We start from the raw sequence: 16948 nt of genomic DNA, 5'->3' as shown, positions 1-16948 counted from the left end.
ATCATTGACCACAACCTCTGAATCTACAACTGCTGCCGCATCAATGTCCACAACCTCTGCACCCTCAACTGCCGCTGCATCAATGCCCACAACCTCGGAATCTACAACTGCTGCTGCATCAATGTCCACAACCTCTGCACCCTCAACTGCTGCTGCATCAATGAACACAACCTCTGCACCCTCAACTGCTGCTGAATCAATGACCACAACCTCTGCACTCTCAACTGCTGCCGCATCAATGTCCACAACTTCTGCACCCTCAACTTCTGCCGTATCAATGACCACAACGTCTGCACCCTCAACTGCTGCCGCAATAATGACAACAACCTCTGCAACCTCAACTGCTGCTGAATCAGTGACCACAACCTCTGCTCCCTTAATTGCTGCTGTTTCAACATCCAAAGCCTCTGAATCCACATTGGCTGCCACATCAACCTCTTTAACTTCTGAAACAACTACTCTTGGCGCATCAACGTCCATACCCTCTGAAACCACAACGGATGCCGCATCAACCTCAACTACATCTGAAACCACAACTGCTGTTGTGTCAACTTCCACAACCTCTGCACCTTTAACTGATGCTGCATCAACCTCCACGATATCTGAGAATTCAAACGCTGCTACAACCACCTTCAAAACCTCAACACCAGTAACAGCTGCCGTAGCTACCTTCACAACATCTGCACCCTCAACTGCTGCCTCATCCACCTCCATCAATCCTGCACCAGCAACGGCTGTCTCATCCACCTCCACCACCCCTGCACCAGCAACGGCTGTCTCATCCACCTCCACCACCACTGCACCAGCAATGGCTGCCTCATCCACATCCACCACCCCTGCACCAAACGCAGATGGAGCACCAACTGTACCTGTAGCAACAGGTGGAGCAGCTACCACTGTTTCACCATCTGTAACCAATGGTGCATCTGGTTCCATGACTGTTTCTTCATCTGTTACTAACGGTGCAGCAGGAGCTGGAACAACCCAGTCAACCACAGTGTCAACAACCAGCAGTTCTGGAGTTTCTGTCCAAATGTGTCTTTTCAACCTCCTGCTTGGTCTTCTTGTCTTCATGTTGTAAGTGATGATGGATGTTTTAGGGATCTTACTTTTGTTGGGAAAGTTTCATTTCTTTCTCACGTGCAAGCAACCCATTAACATGGTTAACAATGTAAATACAGAAATGTGAAAAATGTCAGTATATTAACTTAAACTTTTAAAATTATTTTGATATTACTGCAATAATTATTATATTTATTGTTTGTTGTCAGAACAATGTGTTCTTTAATATTTATTGCTTAAAACTCAGGCAACTTCTTTTTTGCTAAATCCATTTATTTAATATTTATTTGTTTTGTGCTTCACAACATAATTTTTGTCTTTTTAACCAGTTCCAATAAAGTTTTATGCTTGAAACTAAAATGTGTTTTCCTTTTTGTAAGGCCTGAATTGAGGCATTGGTGACTCTAAAAAAACATGAACAGTATCCCCAAGAGGATAACAAGATTTCCGTCATCAGTTGGCTGGAAAATGTCATTAAAAACCCTCAGCAGCGCAGATTCTGTGCTGTGAAGGGTTTTAAAACCAGACTAGAACTTCTCCAGGACATCGTTCTCGGTTAAAAAGGACTGCAACTGAAGGTACACCACTTTCTCCAAAATTTTTAAAAGAAAGGGTAACCTTGAGATGGGTCTAAAATTGGCTAAAACAGAGTTGTTGAGGTTTGGCTTTTTTTTATCAAAGGTTTAATAACAGCATGTTTAAAACTTGTGGGTACCACACCCGTTGACAAACTAGTGTTAGTAACAGTGAGAATCAACTGCCCTATGCTGGTGAAAATTTGTTTAAAAAAGCGAGGGGGGACGGCATCCAGAGGAGAGCCTGATGGTTTCATGTAATTGACAATGTCTTCTAGAAAAGACAGAGTCACAGGCACAAACGACTGGAGCACAGCTCGAGGAGGGATAAAATCAGATGGATCAAAGCCAGGTGTTAAAATAACAGATCTGATGTCAGCAACCTTCCGAATAAAAAAGTTTAAAAATTCATCACACAATTCAGAGGATGTTTCCTGGCAATCAGACTGTGGGGTGTTAAGAACAGAAGTAACAGTTTTAAAAAGCACACGTGGATTGTGGCTGTTAGTCTCAATAATGTTGGACAGATATGCTTCACGTGATTTTTTTGACAGTGATCTGATAATGATGCCAGCAGTCCTTTAAAATCTGAAAAGAAACCGGCAGCTTGTCCTTTTTCCACCTACGTTCTGCTCTACGAGTCTCCCTCCTTGCCTGAAAGGTGCTCTCATTAAACCAGGGCTCCGGTTTGGCCCTGGGTCTCGTGGTTTTAAATGGAGCAACAGAGTCCAAAACGTTCAGGCAGGAGGAGTGAAACCAAGAGCAGAGTTCCTCAGCAGACGAGCCAGAGGGCACGCATAGGCGGTCAAAGGCAGCAGTGAAGTGGGTGGCAGTGAAAGAGTTAAAAACTCTACGGCGCTGAACAGGCGCGCCAGATTTAAAAGGAACACAAGACAAACCAGCATCAAACAGAATAGAAAAATGATCTGTAAAAACACTATCAAAAAGGTCCATATTAGAGACAGACACGCCACATGAAAGAACAAGGTCCAGCGTGTGACCCTGTTCATGAGTGGGTCCAGACACACACTGCACAAAGTTAAAAGAGTCAATGATGGATAAAAACTCTTTAACCAGAGCTTTGTCTGGACAGCACACGTGGATGTTCAAGTTCCCCATAATCAAGATATGATCATATTGTGGCATGACGTCTGCCAGGAAATCAGAAAAGTCATTTAAAAAGTCTTTGTTATATTTGGGCGGTCTGTAAATGACCGCGCACATCACTGGCTGCGACAGACCCACCTCAAACAAAGTCGCTTCGAAGCTGGCGCCGGGAGACGGTAAAGTCCACTGCTTGCATTTAAAAGTGTCTTTAAAAACGACTGCCGTTCCTCCTCCATGACTGGAGGTCCTCGGAGAACTCAGGTACGAGCATCCAGCTGGTACGAACTCTGCAAACGCGCTGTGATCCCCGGGAGCCGCCCACGTCTCCGTTAGGCAGAGGAAATCCAGCTCCTGAGAGATGAAGAAATCCCGGAGGATGTTGGTCTCATTTGCCAGGGATCTGGCGTTCACCAGCCCGATCCTGGCGGGGATTTCAGCCTGAGGATCTTCCGTAAGTCGTGGGGCACGGAGCAGCGTCCTCAGGTTCCCGGGATTTACTCCGCGCTGGCAAGGCCGGGGAGAGCAGGTGCAGCGGGGCGGAACGTCACTGTCAAAGCCGACGAGCGGTGTTAGGCACATCGCTGGTGGATCCAGTGAGCGCCAGGGCACAAGCACTCCAGATTCACTCAGCACTCCGACGCCCTGAACAGGTGACTCGGAATCTCCGACAGCACAGGTGGCACAGGTTTCTGTCCATTTCGACCAGATAAAATTACGGATCTGGCATCTGGTCGAAGATTTAGGAGGGCTTGACAGTTGTAGAGACTCTGTTTGTGGGATGCCGATACACAAAAACATTAACAATATTAACAATATTGGGAACGACAGACGAGCAGCCACGTACACCGGCGCCATCTTGAACAATTGTGTTTTTCCAGAAAGCTACACAAACCATATTTTAACAATCCCTTTCTGTAATTTTCACATAGAAAATGAATCTAAAACAGTCCAAAAAGTAAACTATAGGAAATCCTCTCCTGTCATGGTTCTTTTGAGACGTTGAGAGCTGCAGCTCCTCACACAGAGATCTTATAACCATCTGGATGTTTTAGCTTTTTAGGTCGTTTTTATTGTTTTATTGAACTTATCAATAACTATAAACTCATGCAAAAAACGAATAACTGATGTAAAAAAAAATGTGTTTATATTTATAAAAGTAAAATATGTTATTATTATGTTAAATTGTGTTTATTTTCCTCCCAGATAAAGTGTAGCCTTCAAAATACATGATAAAAAGAAAAAACAATTATTTAATATTCAACTTTTAAAGTCAAACAACACAACACACTGCAAACACAAATAAAGATTACAGATGTTAAACTCCTCACTACACACTTTCCCCACTTTTCTCAGGCAGACATGGACATTAATAAATCCAGGATTATAGAATGAAAACCAAGATTTGATCGAGATCATGGATTTATGAAGCTCTCAGGAGCTGCGCATTTCTGCACAGACGTGGAAACGATTGACAAGGTCTCCAGCCAATCAGGACGTAGAACAGGGTTCGCTGTTTAAAAAATAAAAAAAAAAGTAGGAGCATGATCTTACTGAGACCAGGAGAACTGTAATGTGGAGAGAGAAGATTGTATTCTGTTTTATTTGATGGAGATTTGGGAGTGTTCCGATAGAGGTACAGAAGTAGGGTGAAATAAAAAGTCACGTTCTATGAGGGTCTCGATCATGGGGCCAGATTGANNAAAAAAAAAAAAAAAAAAAAAATGGGTCTCTTAAAGTGTTTGGGGGCGGTCCAAATGAGGAGATGGGGGGCTCTGGCCCGCGCGCCGTACTTTGAGGTCCCCTTCATTACACCTATAATAAACATACAAATCCATCACTGACCTAAAAGGCATTGAATGCTATGGCCCCATCCAGAATAAAGATTCCATAGTGCCTTACCAATCCAACAACACATTTCATTCAAATACAGGACTGTTTGTAGTTGCTCGAATCTCTACAAGTACAGCTGGGGGTAGAGCCTTGACTCACCAAGCCCCTGTCCAATGGAATAAGCTCAGAGCTCATGTAAGAGAGACTGACACCATTTTTACATTTGAGTTAAACTTAAAATATTCATATTTGGACAGGCCTGTTGCCAGGCTAGCTAGTAATCAGATAATATTTAACTTAGTGATCATGTCACCTATTTTGATTAAGTTTGGGGGATAATCATAATATTCATCACATCTATTATACATATTTCTCCACTTAGTTCCATGGAGAGGAAATATGGTTTTATGAACCAAGCCAGGGCAATCCATTCCCCTGCACCTGTTACTTGCTCAGGCTTAGATTAATATTATATTAATATTGAATGTAGATTTTGTATTATTGTGTACAATTGTGTTCAAATAGATCTAAATCATGTTTAGTAATGGCAATCAATAAGTCCATGATATACCTTGTGTTGTGTGTGGGCTTTGCTACATGGTGAGTCGACCAAAAATTGTTCTGAGTGTTTCTCAGTATATTAGTCCCTTTTTTCTGAGGGTTGTCAACGTGGATGTTAAAATCTCCAACAATAATTATACAGTCAAAATCAACACAGATCATAGACAACAGTTCACTAAACTCATGGTTAAATATTCCACAGTATCTGGAGGGCGCGGTGAATATTCATGAATATGGTTTTAAATTAGGCCTTTAGGTGTAGGGCTACGTATTCAAAACATGACAAGCTTTTAAGAGATACAGTCTTGCACTGAAACAGACCATTGAAAAAAACTGCAAGGGCAGAAAGGGTCGAAAGCCCTTTCTCCTCGTTCTTTCCTCGTTGATAAAACCATAGTTGGGTGGGGTTGACTAACTGAGAACAGCTGAACTGCTATTTTCAGACATCTCAGTCCAGAAAAATATGTTCTCTAGTTCTAAGAAAGTCTACAGGTACTTCATTTAGACTTGGCAGTTTTCCCCAATATTTTTTAAGCAAATTTAACACTTTCAACTATTTTAAAATGTATTTCAATCCCATCAGCAAATTAAAAAAAAAAACTATTTTTTCACTTTTTAAAAATTATTTCCACAAAGAATTTTCATCCAGGATAAAATATATTTCTTAAGATATTTTACTGACAGTTGGTAATGATATAAGTCTAAGTTAGTGTACAGACTTTTCTAAATCAGTACACTTTAATTAAAAACAAAATCACGATCAAAGAGGAAGTTCCATCATAAATATAAACTGAAGTGTGACTCATGTCTTTTGTTCTGCTTTAATTTATCCTCCCTGGATCAGCTGCTACATGATGGGAAAACAGCGTTCCACGCCCCACCCTGCACCAGAGAAGTGGACGGACCAGATTCCTGACGTAGAGAACAGGACTGTGACACAGTATTACCGTGTAATATGAATCATTCCACTCTATATTAATCACTTTCTTTAGCGTCAAACGACGGCGCTCACGCAGGAATCCATCATTGCTTCTCATTCAGGGGAACGTTTTTCCTGTTTTACTCATCCACATTTAAACACAAACAGCAACAAGAAACAACTGAAAATATAAACAAATATGTGATCCTTATTACAATCAATTTATCAATGTATTATTTGTAAAGCACTTATAAAAGCTGACGCAGCCAAAGTGCTTACATTACATGTAAAAAAATAAGGACTTTGACCAACTCAGATACTGATAGAACCTCACTCAGTCTCTATAGAAGTCACTTCGAACATTATTTATTTAAAGCTCTAATAGTTGCAGTCTTACAATTTTTTTAAAGACAAACATAAAAAAGGTAGCCGCCAAAAATTTAATTAGAACTCACCCACACCATTACCCCCCACATTGACCACGTGACCCCACACACAATGACTTCTATCCCACGACTGTAATGATAAAATAAACTGTACATTTAAAAACAGTTAAACTTAAACTCAGATTTACTTTTCAGAGAAGATTTCGTTTTTATTGAAAACTCAAGTTTTATCCAAATACATTTAAATTTTCCTTTAAATTCAAATGCAAAACTGTTATGAAAAACACAAAAAAGTTGGTTGATGCACAAATATGAGAAGCTAAGTCGACTTTAATATTTGAAGGACATTTTTAGAAAGATGATCCACCCATGGTATTAAAAGGAAGCTGAAAATCAAGAAATCTTTTTACTCATCTCAATTAACTGTAATTTATGGGTGTTCCTCTGTTCTCTGAGCTAAATAGAGCAAAAATAAATATTGATGATGCTGAAGGGTGTGCCTGCTTGTTGTGATGCTATGACAAAGGAGGCAGCAAGTGTTTGACGCTATAGCACAGCAACACACCCAGAACTGAGGTCACCTGAGCAGCATAAAAGCAGAGGAGCTGCTCAGCAGCAGCATCAAACCCCGGAGAACTCACCTGTACATCAGGATGAAGCTGATCTTCTCTCTGTGTCTCATCTATGCGCTCTGCAGCTCAGGTAACAACATTCACCTGGTTTCTTTTAGTCTGGGATGTTTGAACTGTCTGGTCCATCTGAGCCGCTGTTTCTGTATTTTACCTTAATTTATGTTCATTTATGTAAAATATTAAATGTAAGAGAAAACTTTAGATATACACATGTTACAGGTAATGGTAAAAACATTTGAAAGTTGAAAGTAAGAAAGTTTAGAAAAGATCAACTGTAATATTTTGAGGATGAAAAGTTTAAAGTACAAAATAAAATACTAAATTCCAAAAAAAAGGAAATTATCAAATGAAAATTATGGTTGAAACTAGAATATTTTGCCATTGTCATCATCATGTTTACACACAATAACTTGATTATAAATGCAAAAAAGTTATTCAAACTTTTGAGATTTTGATTTAGATGAATAAAAAAATGTTTTTTCTCTCCAGCTGCTGCTCTTCAGTGTGACGCCTGTGCAGATCAGACATGTTCAACCACAGTCAGTAAGACGTGCAGCTCAGAGACCATGTGTATTACAGCTTCCATCAGAGGTATTCCTCTTCTCCTCTCACACGTTACTGAACATGTTCTGGAAGGTTCTGTGGGATTTCCATCAGTAAAACCATCTGTACTTTGACTCTGCAGCCACTTCATCTCAAGGTTCAGGAGCATTAATCTACAAGGACTGTGCTGCTGCTTCTCTTTGTCCAACCACTGGAGCTGCAACCTTTTCCGCCGCCTTGACTTTTTCCAGTGCGATTGCATCAGCTCAGTGCTGCAACACGGCCAACTGCAACTCCCAGACCCTGACATGTACGGACACTCAGCTTTTTACTGAAGAAAACCTCAGATTTCAAAACCATGTGGACATTCCTCTGAAGTTTCTACACATTGGTCTTGTTAATAATAAAATCTTTTACTGTTTTTAGTTCCGGACCCTCCGTCTGCTAACGGTCGGACGTGTCCCGTCTGTGACCCGACCACCTCTCAGTGCAGCTCTACAGTTACATGTTCAGGAGACCAGACCAGCTGCTTCCAAGCAACCAGTGAGTTTTCATGACAACTAAAGAAATTTGACCTAAAAAAATATATTCTTCTGGTTTGTAATAATCATCAGCCTCTGTGTTTTAATAAAGCTCATAAAATAATTAAAAACACAAAGAACAGATTAAAAATATTTGACCTAGATCTTTATTGGATAAACTTACTTATTATTTGTGTATTCATGTTTGTATGATAAACTAAACCAAGTTGTGTTGATCTACAGTGACAAACGGCTCAGCAACATATCCAGTTGTGGGCTGCGTGTCTCCAAACACATGTGCAGCTGCAGCGAGCCTGAATAACCTGCCTTTCATGGAGAGCGTTGGTAACATCGTCACTGGACCGACCTGCAGCGCCGCAACCATCGTGACAACTGTTCAACCAACAATATCTACCACACAAGAAGCCACAACTGTAGCTGCAACATTGACCTCCACAACCTCTGCACCCTCAACTGCTGCCGAATCAAAGACCACAACCTCTGCACCCTCAACTGCTGCTGAATCAATGACCACAACCTCTGCACCCTCAACTGCTGTCGACTCGATGTCCACGACATCTGTACCTTCAACTGCTGCTCAATCAATGACTACAACCTCTGCACCCTCAATTGCTGTTGAATCAATGACCACAACCTCTGCACCCTCAACTGCTGCCGCATCAATGACCACAACCTCTGCACCCTCAACTGCTGCCGAATCAATGTCCACAACCTCTGCACCCTCAACTGCTGCCGAATCAATGTCCACAACCTCTGCACCCTCAACTGCTGCCGAATCAATGAGCACAACCTCTGCACCCTCAACTGCTGTCGAATCAATGTCCACAACCTCTGCACTCTCAACTGTTGCCGAATCAATATCCACAACCTCTGCACCCTCAACTGCTGCTGCATCAATGTCCACAACCTCTGCACCCTCAACTGCTGCCGAATCAATGAGCACAACCTCTGCACCCTCAACTGCTGTCGAATCAATGTCCACAACCTCTGCACTCTCAACTGTTGCCGAATCAATATCCACAACCTCTGCACCCTCAACTGTTGCTGAATCAATGTCCACAAGCTCTGCACCCTCAACTGTTGCCGAATCAATGTCCACAACCTCTGCACTCTCAACTGTTGCCGAATCAATATCCACAACCTCTGCACCCTCAACTGTTGCTGAATCAATGTCCACAACCTCTGCACCCTCAACTGCTGCAGAATCAATGACCACAACCTCTTTACCATCAACTGCTGCCTTCTCAATGTCCACAACCTCTGCACCCTCAACTGCTGCTGAATCAAGGACCACAACCTCTGCACCCTCAACTGCTGCTGCATCCACTTCCACAACTTCTGTACCCTCAACTGGTGCATCGATGTCCACAACCTCTGCACCCTCAACTGCATTTGAATCAATGACCGCAACATCTGCACTTTTAACTGCTGCTGAATCAATGAGCACAACCTCCTCGCCCTCAACTGCTGCTGCATCAATGTCCACAACCCCTGCACCCTCAACTGCTGTCGAATTAATGTCCGCAACCTCTGCACCCTCAACTGCTGCCTCATCAATGACCACAACCTCTTCACCCTCAACTGCTGCCTCATCAATGACCACAACCTCTGCACCCTCAACTGCTGCCGCATCAATGTCCACAGCCTCTGCAACCTCAACTGCTGCCGCATCAATGTCCACAACCTCTGCACCCTCAACTGCATCATCATCAATGTCCACAACGTCTTCACCCTCAACTGCTGCTGAATCAATGAGCACAACCTCTGCACCCTCAACTGTTGCCGAATCCATAACCACAACCTCTGCACCCTCAACTGCTGCTGAATCATTGACCACAACCTCTGCACCCTCAACTGCTGTCGAATCAATGTCCACAACCTCTGCACCCTCAACTGCTGCTGAATCAATGACCACAACATCTGCACCCTCAACTGCTGCCGCATCAATGTCCACAACCTCTGCACCCTCAACTGCTGCTGAATCAATGTCCACAGCCTCTGCCCCCTCAACTGCTTCTGCATCAATGACCACAACCTCTGCACCTTCAACTGCTTCTGCATCGATCACCACAACCTCTGCACCTTCAACTGCTGCTGCATCAATGTCCACAACTTCTGCACCCTTAACTGCTGCTCAATCAATGACCACAACCTCTGCACCCTCAACTGCTGCTGCATCAATGACCACAACTTCTGCACCCGCATCTGGTGCTTCATCCAGCTCCACCACCCCTGCACCAGCAATGGCTGCCTCATCCACCTCCACCACCCCTGCACAAAAGGCAGATGGAGCACCAACTGTACCTGCAGCAACAGGTGGAGCAGCTACAACTGTTTCACCATCTGTAACCAATGGTGCATCTGGTTCCATGACTGTTTCTTCATCTGTTACTAACGGTGCATCAGGAGCTGGAACAACCCAGTCAACCACAGTGTCAACAACCAGCAGTTCTGGAGTTTCTGTCCAAATGTGTCTTTTCAACCTCCTGCTTGGTCTTCTTGTCTTCATGTTGTAATTGATGATGGATGTTTTAGGGATCTTACTGTTGTTTGTGAAAGTTTTATTTATTTCTTATATTTAAGCAAAGCATTAACACAAGTTTAAATGTAAATACAGAAATGTGAAAAAAGTCAGGGTATTGACTTAAACTTTGAATGTGTTTTTTTTCGCTGTAAATATTAATTAATATTCATATTTATGCTCTGTTGTTGAAACAAAATGTTGTTTATTATTTCATGTTTAAAAACTCTGATAACTTATTTTTTGAAATCCATTTATTTAATATTTAATTCTTTGTGTTTCACAAAATTATTTGTTGTTTTTTCAACTAGTTCTAATAAAGTTTTATGCTTGAAACTAAAATGTGTTCGTTCTTTTTGTAAGGCCTGAATTGAGGCTGTCCAGTGTTATATTCGGGAACAGATTCAGTTCAACAAAAGGAAGGAAGAAATAACACATCGTCACACTAACAATACTTAACTAAGTTTCACATTCAACATTTTAGGTTATACAGAGAATTAGTTTACTTCCAGCGTGCTGAACCAAATCAATTTCTCTCTTAATAAAGAACATGCAGTGGTCTAGAGTGATACAAATTCTACCAAATGCATAACTGCTTTGTGGATCCTGGAATCTCTAAGAGTACAGTTGGGGGTAGAGCCTTCAGCCACCATGTCCCTGTCTCATGGAATGAGCTCCCAGCTCATCTAAGAGAGACTGACACAGTTTCTACCTTCAAAGTTAGGCTTAAAACATTCATCTTTTTACAGGGCTATTCCCACGCTAGCCAGTAATCCCCCTCCCCGCCTTCCCATCTGCATGAAGCCCATATGCTAAACTATTCAAATATGTAGTTTTATAGTTAGATAAGTTAATTCTTATTTAACAGTCCTAGTACATCACCTGTCTGTCCCGAGAGAGGATCACTCCTTCATGTGGACGTTCCTGAAGTTTTTTTTTTTTTCTTGAATCTTTTTTTTTTGAGTTTTTACAGCAGGATGCTCAGTTTATTCTAATTTATTAAGTTTAGTTTAGCAACCAGCTACTGTTTACCATTTATGACTGACTTCATGTTTTTGTATAATTACCAATGTGAAACCCATTGAGACAACTGTATTGTGATATTTGGGCTATATAAATAAAATTGAATTGAATTTAAGTCTATACTCTGTCAGACAGGTAGCTTCAGAATTGGACTGATGAGGTCTACTTTCTTGGTTCTAGTGAGAACCCGAGTAGCAGATGTCCAAATTTGATTTTTTTGGTTGTCCCCTGAAAACACTGTTTAGTCGACTAAAGATGAACACACGCACTAGTTTTTCCAGGTCCTGCTTAGACATAAGCTCTTTAATCCTAGAGATATTTTGGGGTGATGCTAGGATGATTTTTTTCACTACCTTATTGTGTTTTTCAAATTAAAATAATGAAGTCGAACCAAATTCTCATTTAAATAAAAGGTGCTGTTAATTATAATGTGTTTAAAGTTGTACAAAGAACAGTGGCAAAGTTATTCAAGGGGAAATGTGTCCTATTTTGAGCTTTTTCTAAGCCTTTTTTACAAAAGTCCTGCAATTTTAATGTACCTTTATGTTTTAGATATATAATAATTATTATTATTTTTTTCAACAGCTGAGCAGAGAGATCAGAGCTGAAGGCCTCTTGTGTTAGACAGATGTTACTGTTACAGTAATTCATTTCAATTTTATTTATTTGGTCCAATATGATGACACAGTTGTCTCAACGTGCGTCACATCTGTAATTATCCAAACAGCATAGAATCAGTCTCAAAAAAAGAGAAAAATGCAATAGCCTATTGCCAAATTTAACCAAACAGACTGAACTGGGCATCCCTGCCCTTAGACCAGGGGTGGGCAAGCTACATCCCTGGGGCCACATATGGCCTGTTAAACCATTGAATCTGCCCCGCCACACTGGAATAGATTCTATTGATAATCCATGTTAATGATTTCTATGTCCCTGTAATTTTGGTGTCTCCCTTAGATGGTGCTCCACGAATAAACCGACTTGTGTTTAAATTCAAAATGTTATTTTGCATTCATGTTGTGTTTCTCATGTTAATGTGTATTTTGTGTCAGACAGTCATTTTTTCCAATCATTCCAACACAATACATGCAGTGTTTTTCTAAGTGTGTGTTTTTGCCAGTAAAACAGGAACAAAAAACACAGTTTTGAAATTGAAAAAAATCTTGTTTTTGTCCAGATTCCTTGTTGTTTCTTTCTCATATGAGATGGCCAACACACCAGCCCATCTGTCAAGTTTTAGAGCCCTTTATGGCCCAAGAGTCATAAAGTTTGCCCAATCCAGCCTTAGACCCTCCTAAGTGAATAAAAACTCCCCAAAAAGTCAATTTTCTAGATTTTTTTTCTCATTTGTCTCTCAGAGTTAAAGTACACCTATGATGAAAATTACAGACCTTTCTCCTCTTTATTTTGCCCTGCTGTAAAAGATTGGTGTCATGAGCCTTCAGTCACTTTTCTCCAAGCTGGATCTCTTCAACACTTGTTACCTGGATAGATTTGTCAGAGCGACGAATGGAGAACTTTCTTTAAGCTGGGTTGCTTCAAATGTCTGGTGGTCATGCTGTTTTGACTCGCCAATGCGCCTGCTGTCATTAGGTCTAGAAATCAGGAATTCCAAATCTGAGGTCGCTGGAGGTGGCACTGAGTAGATTTTCATTTTTGAAAGGTAAACATATTTACTGCAGTAATGAGTCACTGAAAAATGTATAGTTGCAACCCGGTCGCAGTAAAATGCGTACATATGCCACGACTTTGCACTCTGAAATACCGTGTATAATATACGCCAAACACGGTTTTTGCGTGCATATGATACGCAATGGTAGAGAATAGGTTGCGCCGGCGTACAATATACACGAGTTTTTAGGTTTCGTTTTGGTCACGTGGTCAGAAATCCTCCGGCTCTTTTCTAAATGACGTTGTTCCTGGTTAAGGTTAGGATTAAGGTTATGGTTAGGGTTAGAAAAGCAAATTGTTTGTTTGTGGGGCTGTCTGTGATGCTCACGGCTCCACCAGGGGGCGTGTCAAACCTGGGAAACAGACTTTGACACGTTTAGGACCGCGCGTATTATATGCACGCAAAAACCGGTTTTGGCGTATATTATACACGGTATTTCCCAAATCGTGGAATATGTACGCATTTTACTGAGACTGGGCTGATAGTTGGTACCATAGACGGCACAGCAGTTGGTTTACTCCTGTTTTGGTCCATGCGGTCAAAGGTCTCTGGTGGCAGCTATGTATGTTTTTTGAACAGGAACCTCAATTCAGGCCTTACAAAAAGAGCAAACACATTTTATTTATAAGCATGAACCTTTATTAGAAGTGGTTAGAAAGACAATAAATAATGTTGTGAAACAGGAACAAATAAATATTAAATATATGGATAAAAAAATAAGTTGTCAGTTAATGAGTTTTAACCAATAAATATAAATAGCACTTTGTTACAAAAACAATCAATGAATATGAATGTTACATCATTGCACTCATATTAAAAAAATAACTTTTAAAGTTTAGGTTAATTCCCTGACCTTTCTGACATTTTTATATTCATATTGTTAACCATCTGATGTTTTCCTTAAACTTGAGAAAGAAATGAAACTTTCCCAACAAAAGTAAGTTCCCTAAAACATCCATCATCAATTACAACATGAAGACAAGAAGACCAAGCAGGAGGTTGAAAAGACACATTTGGACAGAAACTCCAGAACTGCTGGTTGTTGACACTGTGGTTGACTGGGTTGTTCCAGCTCCAGATGCACCGTTAGTAACAGATGAAGAAACAGTCATGGAACCAGATGCACCATTGGTTACAGATGGTGAAACAGTTGTAGCTGCTCCACCTGTTGCTACAGGTACAGTTGGCGCACCATCTGCCTTTTGTGCAGGGGTGGTGGATGTGGACGAGGCAGCCGTTGCTGGTGCAGGGGTGGTGGAGGTGGATGAGGCAGCTGTTGCTGGTGCAGGGGTGGTGGAGGTGGATGAGGCAGCAGTTGCTGGTGCAGGGGTGGTGGAGGTGGTTGAGGCAGCTGTTGCTGGTGCAGGGGTGGTGGAGCTGGATGAGGCATCTGTGGGAGCTGGTGTAGGGCTGGTGGATGTTGATGCAGCAACAGTTGAGATTTCAGAGGTTGATGCGGCAGCAGTTGTGGTCCCAGTGGTTGGTGCAGAGGTTGTGGACGTTGCTGCAGCTACAGTTGTGGTTTCAATGCTTGTTGCAGCAGCAGTTGTTGTTTCTTGTGTGGTAGAGATGGTTGGTTGAACAGTTGTCATGATGGTTGCGGTGCTGCAGGTCGGTCCAGTGACGATGTTACCAACGCTCTCCATGAAAGGCAGGTTATTCAGGCTCGCTGCAGCTGCACATGTGTTTGGAGACACGCAGCCCACAACTGGATATGTTGCTGAGCCGTTTGTCACTGTAGATCAACACAACTTGGTTTAGTTTATCATACAAACATGAATAATTAAACGTTTATCAAATAAAGGTCCTGGTAAAATGTTTTTAATCTGTTCTTTATGTTTTTGGCTTATTGTATTAGCTGTATTAAAACACAGAGGCTGATGATTATTACAAACTAGAAGAAAATATTTTTTTACGTCAAAGTTCTTTAGTTGTCATGAAAACTCACTGGTTGCTTGGAAGCAGCTGGTCTGGTCTCCTGAACATGTAACTGTAGAGCTGCACTGAGAGGTGGTCGGGTCACAGACGGGACACGTCCGGCCGTTAGCAGACGGAGGGTCCGGAACTAAAAACAGTAAAAGATTTTATTATTAACAAGACCAATGTGTAGAAACTTCAGAGGAACATCCAGATGGTTCTGAAATCTGAGGTTTTCTTCAGTAAAAAGCTGAGTGTCCGTACATGTCAGGGTCTGGGAGTTGCAGTTGGTCGTGTTGCAGCACTGAGCTGATGCAATCGCACTGGAAAAAGTCAAGGCGACGGAAAAGGTTGCAGCTCCAGTGGTTGGACAAAGAGAAGCAGCAGCACAGTCCTTGTAGATTAATGCTCCTGAACCTTGAGATGAAGTGGCTGCAGAGTCAAAGTACAGATGGTTTTACTGATGGAAATCCCACAGAACCTTCCAGAACATGTTCAGTAACGTGTGAGAGGAGAAGAGGAATACCTCTGATGGAAGCTGTAATACACATGGTCTCTGAGCTGCACGTCTTACTGACTGTGGTTGAACATGTCTGATCTGCACAGGCGTCACACTGAAGAGCAGCAGCTGGAGAGAAAAAAAAACATTTTTTTATTCATCTGAATGAAAACCATGAAAGTTTGTATAACTTTTTTGCAGGTATAATCAAGTTATTGTGTGTAAACATGATGATGACACATTTCATTTTTAATCAATGACAAAACATTTTAGTTTCAAACAAAACTTTGATAATTTCCTTTTTTTTTTAGAATTCAGTGTTTTATTTTTTAATCCTCAAAATGTTATAACTGATCTTTCCAAAGCTTTCTGAATCCCACTCAATTGCTTTTATTATTATTATTATTAACATGTGAATATCTAAAGATTTTTCTTATATTTTAAATAAATGAGCATAAATGAAGGTAAAATACAGAAACAGCGGCTCAGATGGACCAGACGGTTCAAACATCCCAGACTAAAAGAAACCAGGTGAATGTTGTTACCTGAGCTGCAGAGCGCATAGATGAGACACAGAGAGAAGATCAGCTTCATCCTGATGTACAGGTGAGTTCTCCGGGTTTGATGCTGCTGCTGAGCAGCTCCTCTGCTTTTATGCTGCTCAGGTGACCTCAGGTCTGGGTGTGTTGCTGTGCTATAGCGTCAAACACTTGCTGCCTCCTTTGTCAAAGCATCACAACAAGCAGACACACCCTTCAGCATCGTCAATATTTATTTTTGCTCTATTGAGCTCAGAGAACAGAGGAACACCCATAAATTACAGTTAATTGAAATTATGGGCAAAAAGATTTCTTTGGATTTTCAGCTTCATGTTAATGACATGGTGGCATCATCTTATGGTGGCCGACACGGCTAACATAAATGCAAAAGCCACAACATAATGACAAAAGCTGAAGCACACCAACAAATATTGCGCTCCCTGTTTTCCAGGCGGGGAACCCCTGGTCGGCCTGCTTTGGCTTCCTTCCTTCATGCTGCCTTCAAATATAAAAGTCGACTTAATCTAATATATTTGTGCATCCATCAACTTTTCTGTGTTTTTGTAACATTTTTCTATTTGAACAGGAAAAATCAAATGCATTTGAAAAAAAAAGTTGAG

At 41.3% G+C, this 16948-nt stretch overlaps 2 protein-coding genes across 2 annotated transcripts; one reads left to right on the top strand and one right to left on the bottom strand.

Annotated features, from left to right (window-relative positions):
• Positions 1-6877: 6877 nt before the first annotated feature.
• On the top strand, positions 6878-10786 carry LOC112152103 (mucin-5AC-like). Its single transcript, XM_036212152.1, has 5 exons — positions 6878-7142; positions 7562-7663; positions 7758-7925; positions 8042-8158; positions 8380-10786. Exons 1-5 carry the CDS (start codon positions 7094-7096, stop codon positions 10671-10673), a joined length of 2730 nt encoding a protein of 909 aa, XP_036068045.1. The 5' UTR covers positions 6878-7093; the 3' UTR covers positions 10674-10786.
• A 3472-nt stretch (positions 10787-14258) lies between these two features.
• On the bottom strand, positions 14259-16400 carry LOC118598907 (cell wall protein DAN4-like). Its single transcript, XM_036212601.1, has 5 exons — positions 16335-16400; positions 15817-15918; positions 15555-15722; positions 15322-15438; positions 14259-15108 (listed from the first exon to the last, which is right to left on the bottom strand). The coding sequence occupies exons 1-5, from the start codon at positions 16381-16383 to the stop codon at positions 14339-14341; spliced, it is 1206 nt and encodes a 401-aa protein (XP_036068494.1). The 5' UTR covers positions 16384-16400; the 3' UTR covers positions 14259-14338.
• Between the last annotated feature and the right edge of the window lie 548 nt (positions 16401-16948).

The sequence above is a fragment of the Oryzias melastigma genome, linkage group LG6, assembly GCF_002922805.2.
Source record: "Oryzias melastigma strain HK-1 linkage group LG6, ASM292280v2, whole genome shotgun sequence".
Classification (NCBI taxonomy): Eukaryota; Metazoa; Chordata; class Actinopteri; order Beloniformes; family Adrianichthyidae; genus Oryzias; species Oryzias melastigma.
The sequence above is the reverse complement of the archived record's forward strand: the minus strand, read 5'-3'. Positions and strand labels throughout refer to the sequence as shown.

Coding starts and splice junctions, on each gene's coding strand:
- LOC118598907 (XM_036212601.1), bottom strand. CDS start 16,383: ATGAAGCTGATCTTCTCTCTGTGTCTCATCTATGCGCTCTGCAGCTCA. Junction 15,919..16,334: donor CTATGCGCTCTGCAGCTCAG/GTAACAACATTC, acceptor TTTTCTCTCCAG/CTGCTGCTCTTCAGTGTGAC. Junction 15,109..15,321: donor CAGCTGCTTCCAAGCAACCA/GTGAGTTTTCAT, acceptor GTTGATCTACAG/TGACAAACGGCTCAGCAACA.
- LOC112152103 (XM_036212152.1), top strand. CDS start 7,094: ATGAAGCTGATCTTCTCTCTGTGTCTCATCTATGCGCTCTGCAGCTCA. Junction 7,664..7,757: donor TATTACAGCTTCCATCAGAG/GTATTCCTCTTC, acceptor TTGACTCTGCAG/CCACTTCATCTCAAGGTTCA. Junction 7,926..8,041: donor CAACTCCCAGACCCTGACAT/GTACGGACACTC, acceptor TACTGTTTTTAG/TTCCGGACCCTCCGTCTGCT.